At 40.3% G+C, this 18,028-nt stretch overlaps 1 protein-coding gene across 4 annotated transcripts in view; it reads right to left on the bottom strand.

Moving 5' to 3' along the window:
- The window catches only part of mcm9 (minichromosome maintenance 9 homologous recombination repair factor), a 46,504-nt gene that overhangs the window by 9,114 nt on the left and 19,362 nt on the right, over positions 1–18,028 (bottom strand). For 2 of the 4 annotated variants that reach the window (XM_074615450.1, XM_074615451.1), the window contains 6 exons: positions 5,795–6,008; positions 5,568–5,693; positions 3,128–3,247; positions 2,830–3,004; positions 1,611–1,813; positions 712–915 (listed from right to left, as the gene is read on the bottom strand). In XM_074615450.1, the coding sequence (XP_074471551.1) occupies positions 712–915; positions 1,611–1,813; positions 2,830–3,004; positions 3,128–3,247; positions 5,568–5,693; positions 5,795–6,008 (1,042 nt within the window). The remainder of the gene's footprint in view (positions 1–711; positions 916–1,610; positions 1,814–2,829; positions 3,005–3,127; positions 3,248–5,567; positions 5,694–5,794; positions 6,009–18,028) is intronic. The other 2 variants (XM_074615447.1, XM_074615449.1) reach the window with 1 other exon arrangement.

The following is an 18,028-nucleotide window of genomic DNA, read 5'->3' as shown; positions in this document are numbered from 1 at the left end:
CATCTTTCTATTTGCCTGCCAGTCAGAACAACATTCATCACGTCATAAAGCTGTCAGTGTTGACCTGTATCGCTCTGCTCTGGAGATGTAGCTAGCTAGCTTAGTTGCTAGCATCTAGCTAGCGCTAACTCAAACATTTTTGAAATTATGCGCACGCACACGCACACGCACACGCACAGAATGTTGTTAAACAATGCTTATAATGGAAAACAGAAATATTGAATCTAATAGAATGATTGAACATATGAAGTATAAAAATTTAATTATGATTTGAACATGTGCTGTTGTACTGTCAATGGGTTTTTAAAGAACCACCACTCGGTCACTGAACAAGAGTGGGGAAGGACGTTTCAGTGCATGCTCGGGGTCTTTATGAGCATGTTGAGAGAGAGCTTTCTGTAACGGTAGATGGAATAGGTAAGATGTGTAATCTGTCGGATCTCCCTCCTGCTTCAAGAGAACTTTAAACACCATGTCATGGATGAAGAAGCTGCCAATGAACATTTCCAGAACACATGTCTGGTGTAGGCCAGTAGTAGACAGGTTGTGTAATTTTACACTTGTGTTGTTAAGCTGTACAAAAAAATTCATCCTCATTTGAGTTTGACAAAGATTTTGTAGTAAAAACAGTGATAAAAGAAGTGACCACAACTCAAGGTTGACTCCCTTCACATTGAAACTGAGAAGATGAAGTCAAAGTTCCCTCCTCACCTTCAGCCAGTCTGCTCAGACTCTCCAGCATGCGGATGGTGGTGCGGGCGGCGTTGCGGCCGTCACTCTGCCTCTGCAGCTGGTAGTAACGTGTCAGGATGCTGTTGGCCTCGTCAGACAGCTGCGGCTGCAGGCGTTTAATCACACTGAAGTAAGCCTTCATCTTCTCCATGGACCACAGGCTGGCTGACTCAGCAGGCAACCCTGAGAGAAAAACCTTCATCAGGCAACCAGGAAAACTATTTACATCACATCTTAACAAAAACAGTATTAAGAATCATTATCCTGCTGAAACAACATTCTGCAATTTTCAATAAAGCTTTGTTCAGAAATATTCAACAGCTTTTGTCATTCTTTTTTAACATTCAAAGTTTGAACCATTTCTGTAAAATGAATGTTATACTAACTGTGTGGTTTTGGGTGAGCTAGCTTAACGGAGCGTTGCTAAACAGGTGGCTGTCTAATCAGTAACTAGCTCTAGAAAGGGGCAGCTGAAGTTTATTTTATGTATTTGCCTAATATATTATATTATATTATATAATGTATTGAGTCAATAAGTGCCTTGGAAAGTTCTGTTTTTTTGTTCTGTTTGCTGTTCCCTGCCTGGCGTGGTACACCTCACCTAACCCAACAAAGACACCTCGCTGCCGGAGAGAACGGTGCACTAATACTGGCATTAAACAAAATAACAGACAAAAAGAAGTTACTCAACATTCAAATGTTGATTTAGAATTTAAATGAAGCTTCAAATCGTCCAACTATTCTATTGTAGAAATATGATCTATTTACTGATATACAAAGAGATTTCTACCTGGGATGATGTTGTATCACATCATTAAAATACTAATATTATCATGCTTTTAGCTTTTCATTTCCATATGGTAAAGCCCATCCTCTACCTCTGTCCTCCAGGATGAAGGAGGAGATGGTGTGGTCCCACTCTGCATTCCTGGTGTCCAGCAGAACCAGAACCAGGTCAAAGCGGCTCAGCAGAGGGCTGGCCAGAGCTACGTTCACAGACAGCGGCTCGTTGGGATCGTACTGGCCTTTAGGGTTGGCAGCTGCCAGGATGCTGGTTCTGGTGTTCAGCTTACACACCATCCTGTAGAGAGGAGGAGATCGAATAAACAGAACAGTCCATCTCAAAGGGGAATCACGCACACGCTCTAAATTCATCCCTGTTATTCCTATGGTATATAAAGAAGAAATAGACCTATCTGTGATCTTCTGACATCTGATCTAATCAGCTTGAACACACCTTGGATATCATCAAGAGTCATAAAATCTGTTTTCTGCAACATTTAGGAATATTTAGCGTCTATTTGCTTCGTCTATTTATCACAGCCCTCAGGGGTCAAATTGGCAGTGCCCCGATATCTATATCTTTTCATAACATATAAACCTACATCTGTGCCAAATTTGTTGCTTTTATAGCACAATGCAGAATTGTTATGCTGAACTGCCCCGCTAATAAGACAGTCCAAAACTACTAGTAAACATGAGCAACTCTCTTCCAAATCCAAAAACTAGAGCGCTAAAACTCCAACTGGTGATGTCATAGGGTATAAAGTGATGTCATAGGGTAAAAGAGTGGAGCTGCTCCATAGACAATGAAAGGGAGAGCTGTTGTAGATGACTCAGAGAGCACCCAGAGGAATGTTCTGAGGATATGGGAACATTTCCTGTTTCACAACTGAGAACTCTACAATAGAATAAAGAGAAAGAAACCAACATCCTGTGGGTCCATTCACTGACTCTGGAGCAGCTCCACGCTTTATACCTGATGACCTATTTACCTTTTCATGTAAAATACAAAGTGATGTTCCACATGCAGTGGACCTGATGATCGGCATCAGTACAAGTTACAAGTTGTGCCTTTGTGTAGTGGACTATAAATTCTGCTGTTCAGATCTACTTGATGACATGCTCATCTTTGGGGCTGTTGTTAGAGAAATCTTTGTTGTTAGAAATTCACTAATTGTCTAAAAGCAGTTGCTTTCTTTGTATTAGTGATCACCATGTTTCCCTCTCTAATCTGGAGACTTTGCATACCTTACCGCTAAACCCCATTAAAACTCCATGCATGTTGGTGTGGAGGTGTATGCGTGACTGTCCTACCCAGCTTTGGCCACACTAATAGACTGTTGTTCCATAGCTTCATGGATGCTGATGCGGTCGTGTTCCTTGATGCTGTTGAACTCATCAATGCAGCACAGACCGCCGTCTGACAGGACTAGGGCTCCTGCCTCCAGATGCCAATCACCTCCATCTTTCACCGCTGCTACTGTCAGCCCTGTCAACACATTCAGTTAGTCCAGGAACACAGGAACTGATTGGATATGTTTATATGGAAGCATGTCAGATTCTTTATGGAAGAACATGAAGCTCTCTGATAAATGGTTCATCTGAGGCCTACCTGCACTTGTTGACCCAATTCCAGCTGTGAGTACAGAGCGGGGCATGATCTTAGCTGCATACTTGAGGAACTGAGACTTCCCCGTGCCGGGGTCACCGACCAGCAACATGTGACACTCACCTGGAGAGGACGAGATCAAGTCCACAGTGACACAGCATTCCACCAGCATACAGCAAACTAGGGGTGGAACGGTTTGTGAATTTGACCCGAACCGCTCAGTTCAGGACGTTCGGTTCGGTTAGCGACATCATTTCGGTTCGCCGTTACCCAAACAGCTGTTTATGTCGACTACTCGCTCGCGCGGAACAGAAACTTTGGAGCGTGAGTTTTACTGGAAAGTTTTGGCAGCGCACCAGGAGTGGTAGCGGCGCTGTAGTGCCCAGTAGCTCATGATAGTCGAGCTAAACTGACAACGATTTGTATCAAACTGCACGCCGACACTGTTCAACTGAAGTCAGGTTTATATGTGGACACTTGAAACATTTAATTACAACGGCATCACCCGAATGTGTCGATCAGCAGAGCGAAACAAAAGCAGACTGGATGGAGAATCCGTTCCCTCGCAGCGTTCAGACAGCCTCCCTCTGCAGATTCACACCGTGACAAAGTCATATCTGATGCTGTAAGAGTGTTTATCGCTGCATATATGACCACACTCCATCCTAAACAATACAGAATTAATAATATCTAATGCTATAAGAGTGTTTATCGCTGCATATACGACCACACTCCATCATAAACTATACAGAATTAATAATATCTAATGCTATGAGTGTTTATCACTGCATATATGACCACACTCCATCATAAACTATACAGAATTAATAATATCTAATGCTATAAGAGAGTTTATCGCTGCATATACGACCTGACTCCATCATAAACAATACAGAATTAAAGCAGATGGTCAAAGAGCGTGAGCCTTCACGTGTGAATGTCAGTCTGTTGTGCCTGCCCTGTAGAAACTAGCATAAGCAGCAGTTGAGGATTGACCAACAGCCTTTAGATGGAACATTACATTTACATTACAGACATTTGTGATTTAATTTTTGGAATTAATTTTTTCTTATTGACAATATGTCAGTATTTGAGTGCCTTAACTGTCATAGTAAGAATTCTGACCAATGAGCCGCTGTTGAATGAGTGGGAGATAAAAAGCTCTACGTTTTTTAGTATAGTTCTGGTTGAGCTTGTGCTTCAATTTATGTTGATGGCCTTAGTCCATAATTTCATCATATTTATATGAAAATAACAAAGCTGCATTTTTTTGTTTGCACTAATGACTGTAGAAGACCTGTTCTTTCAGTTAAGATTTGGCAATGAAGAACTGTATGTTTATGTTTATATAGAATTAATTTAGGCTACCAGGTAGAATGCACTCAGTGCACTGTGACCATTTAGTCCATCTAGAGACAACCTGCATATTCTTTTTCCTCATCAATCAATCGATCGATTGGTTGAAGAGTGGTAACAATTCCGTCTTTGGTTACTACGGCTCTAGCTGAGAGGATGGCACTGTGAGGACTCAGTGGAGCGGTGGCGGACAGCTAGCTGAGCTCACGACCATTTCAGGTAAGACCTGCATCCGCTCTTGTTGAGTGGCAGCACAGCCATAAGCGCCCGAACACACCAGGAACGTCAGGAGCGGTGGCGGCTGCGTGGCGTGGCAGCTGTGTGGCGTGGTGGCTGCGTGATTCATGCGTCGGGCTTTTACACCAGCTGCATTTTAGCTGCGTTTCTGCTGCTGCTGTCAGCCCTTTCATGCTAAATAGAGTTTGCCTTTTAATGGCCATTTCATTTCATTATAAATATCATTTGTATTTACTTTAGACCGAGAAAGGTTAAGAAACGTGTGGTAATTTATAAATAATAGTAATAATCAACAATTAAAACTCTGTACTATATTCATTCATGGAGCTCTCCAAGTCACTGCATGTTCTACAACACTGTCCGGCATACATTTCAGAATAAAACTCCCACATTAACAAATGAAGGAATTCTGTCCACAGAAAAAACTCTTGAGGGCTAGTATTTTGAAATGAAAGCAGGAAGTGTTGATTTAAAAATAAGTCTTTACTTTTTTTTCATGTCCGTAACATATTCTACAGATAGACATCGAAACTGTAGTAATCTTGCTGGTATGATGTTAATATACAGTCAATAGATCACTTTCACTGTCTGTTGTTGCTGTTGTTGCAGCATGCGTCAAAAATAGGCGAGACCTCTATTCTCTAGAAGAGCCCAAAATAAAAAACAACAGGTAACGCAGCCGCCAAGCGCTCCTGACGTTCCTGGTGTGTTCGGGCTGTAAGGCTCAGTGGTGATTAAATCCCCCAGACCTAAAACACATCATTTAACGGCTACTACCTGTGCTGTGACAATATACTGCATAATAAAGATATAAACTCTCATAGACATTGAGATATATAGAGAGAGATACCTCTGATCTTGGTCCCAGAAGAATCTATTCTCTGCACCCCTCCAGCCAACACCATGGCCACCGCCAGTTTAATCACATACATGCCAAACACCTGTGGGCACAGGCTCAACAAGATCTGGTTCCTACCTACACAGAGAGGGGAGAGAATAACATGAATTATTATTTTACAAATAAACAAGGAATAAAAAGTTAGAATGTTTAGTGTTATGAGGTAAACTGTGACCCACCAGCTATGGGATCATGTTTGTAGTTGGTCCAGAAGTCTTCAAACTCTTTCTGAGTGTCCTTCAGGAGAAGAGCAGCAGCAGCCTGCTGGTTGTTCACTTCCATGTTGTTAGCTTTGAGGGCTAGCTCCACATCACAGCGAGCGCCATCATAAAAGGGCTTCCAACGCTGGCACATCACCCCGTAAACCGTCACATCATCTCCTAGGAGCAGAAGCTGCAGCATGAGCAGAGCATTGATTCTCATTTCAACCCTTTGTCCCTCCGCATCAGCATCCAGGACCTAGAAGGTCAACAGCTTTTAATTATCTTAACTTAACTTAACTTAACTGGTGTGAATGCTGGGAGCCTTTTCAATTGCTCTGCTGATCGCAGATCCTGCTTTTGATTTCGATGGGTGAAATCAGAAGCTAATTACGGTCGAAAGAATCGAAATGGAGACACCCCCTATTAGACATTTGTGTGAAATCGTCATAATTTGCATATGGATTCTTGAGTTATGGTTACAATGACCTTGACCTTTGACCACTAAAATCCAATAATTTCATCCTTGAGGCCGGGTGGACGTTTTTGCCAAATTTGAAGGAATTCCCTCCAGGCGTTCCTGAGATATGGCGTTCACGAGAGGAGAGTGGGCTGGACGGACATGTGTACGGATGTACGGACACTCTGGCCACGGCCGTCAGCAGCGCGGAGGCATAACAACTCTCACTAGATGTTAACTAGGGATCTAGTGATGGACCTAGTTTTTCAAAATAAAAGCCCCAGAAGTTAACTGTATTGTAACAGAAATAAAATTCCCCAACTCTCACTGTATGTTAGCAGGAAACTGAGGATGGACCTAGTTTTCAAAATAAAAGTGCTCTTGCCAGTGCTTGGACCTCAGCAGATGTTGTTTATCCTTATTCCAACAAAGATGATTAAAGGAAACCTCATTTAAGTCCTTGCTCTAAAACTCTTTCACTCTTTTCCAACTATTCCAACTGCTTCAAATGCTTCTTCCTGCACACTGCATGAAAAGTGGGGATTTTTCGGCAGTAAGCAGCACTGTAAATTGCTGTGGAAGTTCAGGAAAAGGTAAATGAAAATGCTGTGAGCGATACAAATGCATTTCAGGCTAGTAGGGGATTCTGGCTCTGTTCAGACCTGGTATTAACCTACATCCTGGGTGATCCGATCATAAGTGGACAGCTGTAAGTGCAGGTGTGAACGTACTCAAGACACATTGAGGACGCATTGAGATCCGATCACTCAGACCACATTCAGAGGTGGGCTGGGCCACATATGAACACATTCACAGGCACGGGAAGTGCATTATTATCATACTGTCGGTATGTTGGTGTAAATTATGTTATCGGAATGTTCTGGTTGTAGTGTAAATGATGTTATCAGAATGTTCTGGTTGTAGTGGAGATGATGTTATCAGAATGTTCTGGTTGTAGTGGAGATGATGTCATCAGAATGTTCTGGTTGTAGTGTAAATTATGTTATCAGAATGTTCTGGTTGTGACTTCCGGTGTGGCGCTGAAGCAGATGGCTGCTTGAAAGAACCTCTCCCAATCGGTCGGTTTTAATCCCCTTAGAAAAATAGCTGAGACATAAAATTAAACTGAAGTATAACATGGAAGGGGAAAAGCAAAAAAAGGGTAAAGGCAAAACAGGCTCCAGACGCGAGAAAAGTGAATTAGCAGAGGAAAACTACGGCGATGAAGAAAGTCACGGCAACAACGGCGAGGCGGGGAAAGCTAACGAGGCGGTAGCTAGCTCGGACATGCAGGCTATCTACAATGAGATCCGGGCGCTCAGATCTGATCTGAAAAGTGAATTCCGACTCTCGTTTTGTGAAGACATAAAGAAAGAGTTGAAAGAGTTTAGGGGAGAAATCAACCAGAAACTCAAAGAAGCTACAGGTGACCTGCAGGCCACCAAAGTCAGAGTGGCGGAGGCGGAACAACGCATCGCCGGTATTGAAGAATGGGATGCAGCGGCGAGAGAGGCACTTATTCAGACGATGGAGACTCAAGAGGCTCTGCAGGCTAAGCTAACTGATTTGGAAGCTCGCTCTCGCCGCAACAACCTCCGCATATACGGCGTGCCGGAGGGATCTGAGGGGAACAACCTACCGGAGTTTGTGACAAAGCTTATAAAGTCAGAGCTTGGCCCGCCGATAGCGGAGATGGACCTCGGAATACAGCGCTGCCACCGGGCTCTCGCTCCAAAGCCTCCAAACGATGCACCACCAAGATCACTGGTGATCTGCTTCCTCGAGTTCAGAATGAAAGAGCAGATAATGCATACTGCTTGGAGAAAGAAAGATGTCCGTTACGACGGGAAGAGGATCTATTTTGATCAAGATTATCCCTCCGACATTTTCAAGAAAAGAAAGGCATATGTGGAAATACTGAAGGAACTTAAAGCTAAAGGAATCCGTTTCCAAACGCCACATCCAGCCAAACTGAAGGTGTTTTTTGACAGCGGTACCCACACCTACGAGAGCGCGGCAGAAGCGGCTAAAGACTTGAAGAAGAGGGGATTCTCCATAGGACCCGTCAAGGAGCCCGACTCTGCAGCGGTGAAACAGCGGAGACTAGCAACGTGGGAGAAGGCAGGTGCGGGCCGCCGGGCTGTGGACCGAGAGCAGATACGGGAGAGACTACGGAGTTTTCAACGCAACCCCCCGGGAATATTCGGCGCTGACGAGTGATACGTTGAGGGTAATTATAACGGGGCTTATCGGTAAGTGGACGGAGCCATACACCTCCACGATGAGTCACTTGAATGACTGATAAAATAAATGTAAAATCCGACCTCGAAAATTACAATGGACGGCTCAGTTATGAGTAGACTGACAGTGATACCGTGGCACTAACACTGGGCCACTAAACAACAGAGACAAAGTCATATTGTTTTAAACTAAGAGGCCACTCTGCTATTTTAGTTTCAACCAGTTTATTGAGACATTTGATATAATTTCTCCTGGAGCTTGCCTAAGTTGAATCTTTATACCGGCCGACTGGGAACAGTTCTGAACATTACCTGTGCAGAGTATTTTCTTTTGCACTGAGGGGAGGCCCTTGATGGACTCAAGGATTCCCTCTCAATTTGAGGCTTTATTCAAACCTCGGACTTGGAAGTCTTTTTCTTTTCTTTGTTGTATGTTCTTGTTCTATTATGACGGTTCATATACATTGTTCATTGTATTTACTAGGATGTCATGGGTAAGGTTACACAAGTGCACAGGATTTGAATTAAACACATGCATTATCAGGACTACAGGATAGTTACACTTAATGTCAATGGGTTGCATAATCCGATTAAAAGGAGTAAAATCATTGCTAAAATGAAACGAGAAAGGATGCAGGTAATATATTGGCAGGAAACCCACCTCTCTCCACCAGAACATGATAAACTGAAAAAACTTGGATTCCAAAATACTTACTACTCATCACATAAATCTGGAAGGAGGAGGGGTGTGGCTATTCTGATCCCAAACTCAGTCAATTTTGAATTTATGTCTGAAATCAAGGATAAGGAGGGGAGATATGTCCTAGTCAGGGGAAAACTAGATAATAAAGAGGTAACACTATTTAATGTATATGCTCCGCCAGGGAGTAACAAATCCTTTTTTAAGAAGATATTTAACTTGATAGCCACAGAATCATATGGTACTCTAATATGTGGTGGAGATTTGAACGTTCAAATTAATCCTAAACTGGATACAACTAACCCATCCCAAAAGAAACATCCAAATGCCACAGTGGTCCAGCGGATGCTCAAGGAACTGGGTATGATTGATGTGTGGAGAGATTTTCATCCATCGGAAAGACAATATACTTACTACTCCTCATGCCACTCTATGTACTCAAGAATTGACTATTTATTTATGTATAAATCAGACAGACATAGAATTAAAAATTGTAATATAGGGATTAGGGATGTATCTGACCATTCAGGAGTATACTTATCTTTACATCTAGTTAATCAACAAAAAAATACACTCTGGAGACTCAACACAAGTATTTTAAATGACAAAACAGTCCAGAAACAGATTCAGAATGAATTTGAAATGTATCTTCAAAATAATGACAATGGAGAAGTTTCCCCAAATACTCTATGGGACGCAGCAAAGGCTGTGATTCGAGGTAAAATTATCGCTGTCACAGCTTTCCGGAAAAAGGAAAAACAGAAAAGATTAACCGATTTACAAGAAGAAATGAAGTCCTTAGAGATCAGACATACAAAACAAAGAGACCCACAAATATTGACCAGATTAAACAAAGTTAAACAAGAAATAAATGGGATATATGATGAGGAAATAGAAAAGCAACTCAAGTTTGTCAAACAAAAATACTACGAGACAGGACCTAAAGCAATGAAACTCCTCTCCTGGAGAATACGAAAACAACAGGCAAAGAATACAATCTACAAAATCAGGAATCCTAGAACACAAAATGACTGCAGTGACATAGAAAACATTCAACAATCCTTTGAACTATACTACAAAGATCTTTATACCCAACCGGCAAGGGCAGATACACTAGCAATGGAGAGATTTCTAAACTCATTGGATTTACCATCTATAGGAGAACAACAGAATGAAGCAATGATGGCTGACATAACAGCAGAAGAATTGGACAGAGCTATCTCAAGGTTGAAATCAAGTAAGGCCCCGGGCACAGACGGATACCCGTCTGAATGGTATAAAGCATTTAGACCACAAATAATACCTATACTGCTTAACTGTTTAAATCATACATTGAGAACAGGAGAAGCCCCGCAATCATGGAGAGAAGCAGTCATCTCAATAATTCCAAAAGAGGGAAAAGATAAAAAGGAATGCAGTTCATATAGACCAATATCAGTCCTAAATGTAGACTATAAATTATTTGCTTCAATCCTATCTAAGAGGCTAGAGGTCATCTTACCTGAGTTGGTAGATCTAGACCAAACAGGTTTCATACAAAACAGACAGACACAGGATAATTTAAGGAGAACATTACAAGTTATGAGCCATATTACAACAGAAAATATAAATGCAATGCTGGTCAGCCTTGATGCCGAAAAGGCATTTGACTCAGTGGGTTGGGAATATCTGTACAGGGTGCTTGCCAGGTTTGGCTTTAATGATGGTTTTATTAAGTGTATTAAAGCGCTATATTCCTGTCCAATAGCCAAGATTAAGGTTAACGGACACCTGTCGCAAACAATCCAACTAGAAAGAGGGACGCGCCAGGGGTGTCCCTTGAGCCCTGCTCTGTTTGCATTGTATATTGAACCCCTTGCCCAAGCAGTTAGAGAGGACTTGGAGATAAAAGGGATTACAATCAGAGGGGAAGAACATAAGATCTGTATGTTTGCTGATGATGTCCTGCTGTTCCTTGCGAACCCTGAATCTAGTATTCCTAAATTGATGAGCCTTCTAAAAACATATAATTCATACTCTGGATATAAATTAAATATCCAAAAAACTCAAGCTCTCACTTTCAATTTTATACCCCCTCAAGATATGAGAAGGAAATATCACTTTAAATGGAATTCCCCCTCAATAAAATATTTGGGAATAAATTTAACAAAAGACATGTCAAAACTCTTTGAAAGCAATTACGGTCCTATCAATGAAGAGATAAAATCAGATATTTCTAGATGGACGTTGCTCCCATTAGACATGAGTAGTAGAATAGAAATAATTAAAATGAACATGTTACCGCGGTTACTCTATCTTTTCCAGTCATTGCCTTTGGAAGTACCCCAAAAACAATTTAACGAATGGGATAGGATGATTTCGAGGTTCATCTGGAACAGCAGGAGACCTCGGGTAAAGTTCAAGACACTACAATTGTCAAAGGGGAAGGGAAGGAGAGCCCTACCATGCCTGCAGGATTATTATTACGCTGCCCAATTGAAACCTTTAGTGTGTTGGTGTGCACCAAACTATGAATCCAAATGGAAGACATTGGAAATAAAACAGATAGATACTCCAATACAGTCAATACTAGGTAACAGAAGTCAGGCTGAAAGGAGCTATAACAGATTAAACCAGTGGACCCTATTTTCAGTTAAGCTGTGGTTTAGGCTGCTGAAGAAATTACAATTGGAGAAACATGCGGGGGTCTTGGGTTGGGTAGCGTATGATCCAGGATTTGAGCCTGCAATGTTGGATGGGAGATTTAAACTGTGGGTTGGGAGAGGTATCACGTCTTTCTGTTCAGTCACCTCAAAAGGTCAACTACAGAGCTATCAGGATTTAGCAGATACATTTGGACTGGAAAAGCAGGACTTTTTCAGGTACCTGCAAGTTAGAGATTACTTTAAGAAAAAAATACAAAGCACAAAAACAAACGATTACAATTTGATTACTATATTCTCTGATGCATATACAAAAGAGAGAAGTAAAAAGTTGGTTTCCAAACTATATGGAAGTATACAAGACTCTAAGAAGCACTCTACAAACTACATTAAACAAAAATGGGAGAAAGAGTCAGACTCACAAATAACAGAGGAGGACTGGACAGAAATATGTGAGACTCAGGCAACTACTACAAACTCGGGATCCTGGAGGGAGTTTGGATGGAAGAACGTAGTGCGATTTTTCATTACTCCTAAATTAACAGCACTGCAAACAGACACGCAGAGCCGGGGCTTCTGTTGGAGGCAATGTGGAACCTCAATGGCTGATCATTTCCATATTTTTTGGGCATGCCCTAAAATACAGCCATATTGGCAAGAGGTGGCAACTGAGATCCATAAAATAATTGGAATAAAGTTAAAATACTCATTCATTACACTATACTTGGGAAAAATGCCAGAAATTGTTTTTCACAAAGATAAATATTTAATAAAGATTCTCTTGGCAAGTAGTAAGAAAGCCATAACGCGAAAGTGGTTGCAGACTGATCCTCCAACATTAGAACAATGGCGGGGTATTGTAAATCAAGTGTATTGTAATGAAAGACTCACATTTATTTTAAGGCTGGAATTGGAAAAAAGTATTGAGTACTGGGAAAAATGGATTGTGTATTTACACCGTTGATTGAAGTGTGACATTTTATATTAAGATGTATTTACAAAAATGTACTGTGATTTGATATTGTAACACCCATGATGACCTCATGTTCTTTGTTCTCAAATAAAAAAAGAGTTTAAAAAAAAAAAGAATGTTCTGGTTGTAGTGGAGATGATGTTATCAGAATGTTCTGGTTGTAGTGGAGATGATGTTATCAGAATGTTCTGGTTGTAGTGGAGATGATGTTATCAGAATGTTCTGGTTGTAGTGGAGATGATGTTATCAGAATGTTCTGGTTGTAGCGGAGATGATGTTATCAGAATGTTCTGGTCGTAGCGTAAATTATGTTAGCAGAATGTTCTGGTCGTAGTGTAAATGATGTTATCAGAATGTTCTGGTTGTAGTGGAGATGATGATATCAGAATGTTCTGGTTATAGTGGAGATGATGTTATCAGAATGTTCTGGTTGTAGTGGAGATGATATCAGAATGTTCTGGTTGTAGTGTAAATGATGTTATGAGAATGTTCTGGTTGTAGTGGAGATGATGTTATCAGAATGTTCTGGTTGTAGTGGAGATGATGTTATCAGAATGTTCTGGTTGTAGTGGAGATGATGTTATCAGAATGTTCTGGTTGTAGTGTAAATTATGTTATGAGAATGTTCTGGTTGTAGTGAAGCTGATGATATCAGAATGTTCTGGTTATAGTGGAGATGATATCAGAATGTTCTGGTTGTAGTGGAGATGATGTTATCAGAATGTTCTGGTTGTAGTGGAGATGATGATATCAGAATGTTCTGGTTATAGTGTAAATAATGTTATGAGAATGTTCTGGTTGTAGTGGAGATGATGTTATCAGAATGTTCTGGTTGTAGTGGAGATGATGATATCAGAATGTTCTGGTTGTAGTGGAGATGATGTTATCAGAATGTTCTGGTTGTAGTGGAGATGATGATATCAGAATGTTCTGGTTGTAGTGTAAATGATGTTATGAGAATGTTCTGGTTGTAGTGGAGATGATGTTATCAGAATGTTCTGGTTGTAGTGGAGATGATGTTATCAGAATGTTCTGGTTGTAGTGTAAAGGATGTTATGAGAATGTTCTGGTTATAGTGGAGATGATGTTATCAGAATGTTCTGGTTGTAGTGTAAATGATGTTATTAGAATGTTCTGGTTGTAGTGGAGATGATGTTATCAGAATGTTCTGGTTGTAGTGTAAATGATGTTATCAGAATGTTCTGGTTGTAGTGTAAATGATGTTATCAGAATGTTCTGGTTGTAGTGGAGATGATGTCATGAGAATGTTCTGGTCGTAGTGGAGATGATGTTATCAGAATGTTCTGGTTATAGTGGAGATGATGTCATCAGAATGTTCTGGTTGTAGTGGAGATGATGTTATCAGAATGTTCTGGTTGTAGTGGAGATGATGTCATCAGAATGTTCTGGTTGTAGTGGAGATGATGTTATCAGAATGTTCTGGTTGTAGTGGAGATGATGTCATGAGAATGTTCTGGTCGTAGTGGAGATGATGTTATCAGAATGTTCTGGTTATAGTGGAGATGATGTCATCAGAATGTTCTGGTTGTAGTGGAGATGATGTCATCAGAATGTTCTGGTTGTAGTGGAGATGATGTTATCAGAATGTTCTGGTTGTAGTGGAGATGATGATATCAGAATGTTCTGGTTATAGTGGAGATGATGTTATCAGAATGTTCTGGTTGTAGTGGAGATGATATCAGAATGTTCTGGTTGTAGTGTAAATGATGTTATGAGAATGTTCTGGTTGTAGTGTAGATGATGTTATCAGAATGTTCTGGTTGTAGTGGAGATGATGTTATCAGAATGTTCTGGTTGTAGTGTAAATTATGTTATGAGAATGTTCTGGTTGTAGTGAAGATGATGATATCAGAATGTTCTGGTTATAGTGGAGATGATATCAGAATGTTCTGGTTGTAGTGGAGATGATGTTATCAGAATGTTCTGGTTGTAGTGGAGATGATGATATCAGAATGTTCTGGTTGTAGTGGAGATGATGTTATCAGAATGTTCTGGTTGTAGTGGAGATGATATCAGAATGTTCTGGTTGTAGTGGAGATGATGTTATCAGAATGTTCTGGTTGTAGTGGAGATGATGATATCAGAATGTTCTGGTTGTAGTGTAAATGATGTTATGAGAATGTTCTGGTTGTAGTGGAGATGATGTTATCAGAATGTTCTGGTTGTAGTGGAGATGATGTTATCAGAATGTTCTGGTTGTAGTGTAAAGGATGTTATGAGAATGTTCTGGTTATAGTGGAGATGATGTTATCAGAATGTTCTGGTTGTAGTGTAAATGATGTTATTAGAATGTTCTGGTTGTAGTGGAGATGATGTTATCAGAATGTTCTGGTTGTAGTGTAAATGATGTTATCAGAATGTTCTGGTTGTAGTGGAGATGATGTCATGAGAATGTTCTGGTCGTAGTGGAGATGATGTTATCAGAATGTTCTGGTTATAGTGGAGATGATGTCATCAGAATGTTCTGGTTGTAGTGGAGATGATGTTATCAGAATGTTCTGGTTGTAGTGGAGATGATGTCATCAGAATGTTCTGGTTGTAGTGGAGATGATGTTATCAGAATGTTCTGGTCGTAGTGGAGATGATGTCATGAGAATGTTCTGGTCGTAGTGGAGATGATGTTATCAGAATGTTCTGGTTATAGTGGAGATGATGTCATCAGAATGTTCTGGTTGTAGTGGAGATGATGTCATCAGAATGTTCTGGTTGTAGTGGAGATGATGTCATCAGAATGTTCTGGTTGTAGTGGAGATGATGTTATGAGAATGTTCTGGTTGTAGTGGAGAAGATGATATCAGAATGTTCTGGTTATAGTGTAAATGATGTTATGAGAATGTTCTGGTTGTAGTGGAGATGATGTTATCAGAATGTTCTGGTTGTAGTGGAGATGATGATATCAGAATGTTCTGGTTGTAGTGGAGATGATGTTATCAGAATGTTCTGGTTGTAGTGGAGATGATGATATCAGAATGTTCTGGTTGTAGTGTAAATTATGTTATGAGAATGTTCTGGTTGTAGTGGAGATGATGTTATCAGAATGTTCTGGTTGTAGTGGAGATGATGTTATCAGAATGTTCTGGTTGTAGTGTAAAGGATGTTATGAGAATGTTCTGGTTGTAGTGGAGATGATGTTATCAGAATGTTCTGGTTGTAGTGTAAATGATGTTATTAGAATGTTCTGGTTGTAGTGGAGATGATGTTATCAGAATGTTCTGGTTGTAGTGTAAATGATGTTATCAGAATGTTCTGGTTGTAGTGGAGATGATGTCATGAGAATGTTCTGGTCGTAGTGGAGATGATGTTATCAGAATGTTCTGGTTATAGTGGAGATGATGTCATCAGAATGTTCTGGTTGTAGTGGAGATGATGTTATCAGAATGTTCTGGTTGCAGTGGAGATGATGTTATCAGAATGTTCTGGTTGTAGTGGAGATGATGATATCAGAATGTTCTGGTTATAGTGTAAATGATGTTATGAGAATGTTCTGGTTGTAGTGGAGATGATGTTATCAGAATGTTCTGGTTGTAGTGGAGATGATGATATCAGAATGTTCTGGTTGTAGTGGAGATGATGTTATCAGAATGTTCTGGTTGTAGTGGAGATGATGATATCAGAATGTTCTGGTTGTAGTGTAAATGATGTTATGAGAATGTTCTGGTTGTAGTGGAGATGATGTTATCAGAATGTTCTGGTTATAGTGGAGATGATGTCATCAGAATGTTCTGGTTGTAGTGGAGATGATGTTATCAGAATGTTCTGGTTGTAGTGGAGATGATATCATGAGAATGTTCTGGTCGTAGTGGAGATGATGTTATCAGAATGTTCTGGTTATAGTGGAGATGATGTCATCAGAATGTTCTGGTTGTAGTGGAGATGATGTTATCAGAATGTTCTGGTTGTAGTGGAGATGATGATATCAGAATGTTCTGGTTGTAGTGTAAATGATGTTATGAGAATGTTCTGGTTGTAGTGGAGATGATGTTATCAGAATGTTCTGGTTGTAGTGGAGATGATGTTATCAGAATGTTCTGGTTGTAGTGTAAATGATGTTATTAGAATGTTCTGGTTGTAGTGGAGATGATGTTATCAGAATGTTCTGGTTGTAGTGTAAATGATGTTATCAGAATGTTCTGGTCGTAGTGGAGATGATGTCATGAGAATGTTCTGGTCGTAGTGGAGATGATGTTATCAGAATGTTCTGGTTATAGTGGAGATGATGTCATCAGAATGTTCTGGTTGTAGTGTAAATGATGTTATGAGAATGTTCTGGTTGTAGTGGAGATGATGTTATCAGAATGTTCTAGTTGTAGTGGAGATGATGATATCAGAATGTTCTGGTTGTAGTGGAGATGATGTTATCAGAATGTTCTGGTTGTAGTGGAGATGATATCAGAATGTTCTGGTTGTAGTGTAAATGATGTTATGAGAATGTTCTGGTTGTAGTGGAGATGATGTTATCAGAATGTTCTGGTTGTAGTGGAGATGATGTCATCAGAATGTTCTGGTTGTAGTGGAGATGATGTTATCAGAATGTTCTGGTTGTAGTGGAGATGATATCATGAGAATGTTCTGGTCGTAGTGGAGATGATGTTATCAGAATGTTCTGGTTATAGTGGAGATGATGTCATCAGAATGTTCTGGTTGTAGTGGAGATGATGTTATGAGAATGTTCTGGTTGTAGTGGAGATGATGATATCAGAATGTTCTGGTTGTAGTGGAGATGATGTTATCAGAATGTTCTGGTTGTAGTGGAGATGATGATATCAGAATGTTCTGGTTGTAGTGTAAATGATGTTATGAGAATGTTCTGGTTGTAGTGGAGATGATGTTATCAGAATGTTCTGGTTGTAGTGGAGATGATGTTATCAGAATGTTCTGGTTGTAGTGTAAAGGATGTTATGAGAATGTTCTGGTTGTAGTGGAGATGATGATATCAGAATGTTCTGGTTGTAGTGGAGATGATGTTATCAGAATGTTCTGGTCGTAGTGTAAATTATGTTAGCAGAATGTTCTGGTCGTAGTGTAAATGATGTTATCAGAATGTTCTGGTTGTAGTGGAGATGATGATATCAGAATGTTCTGGTTATAGTGGAGATGATGTTATCAGAATGTTCTGGTTATAGTGGAGATGATGTTATCAGAATGTTCTGGTTGTAGTGGAGATGATATCAGAATGT

Source organism: Sebastes fasciatus, chromosome 18, assembly GCF_043250625.1.
Source record: "Sebastes fasciatus isolate fSebFas1 chromosome 18, fSebFas1.pri, whole genome shotgun sequence".
Taxonomy (NCBI): Eukaryota; Metazoa; Chordata; class Actinopteri; order Perciformes; family Sebastidae; genus Sebastes; species Sebastes fasciatus.
The sequence above is the reverse complement of the archived record's forward strand: the minus strand, read 5'-3'. Positions and strand labels throughout refer to the sequence as shown.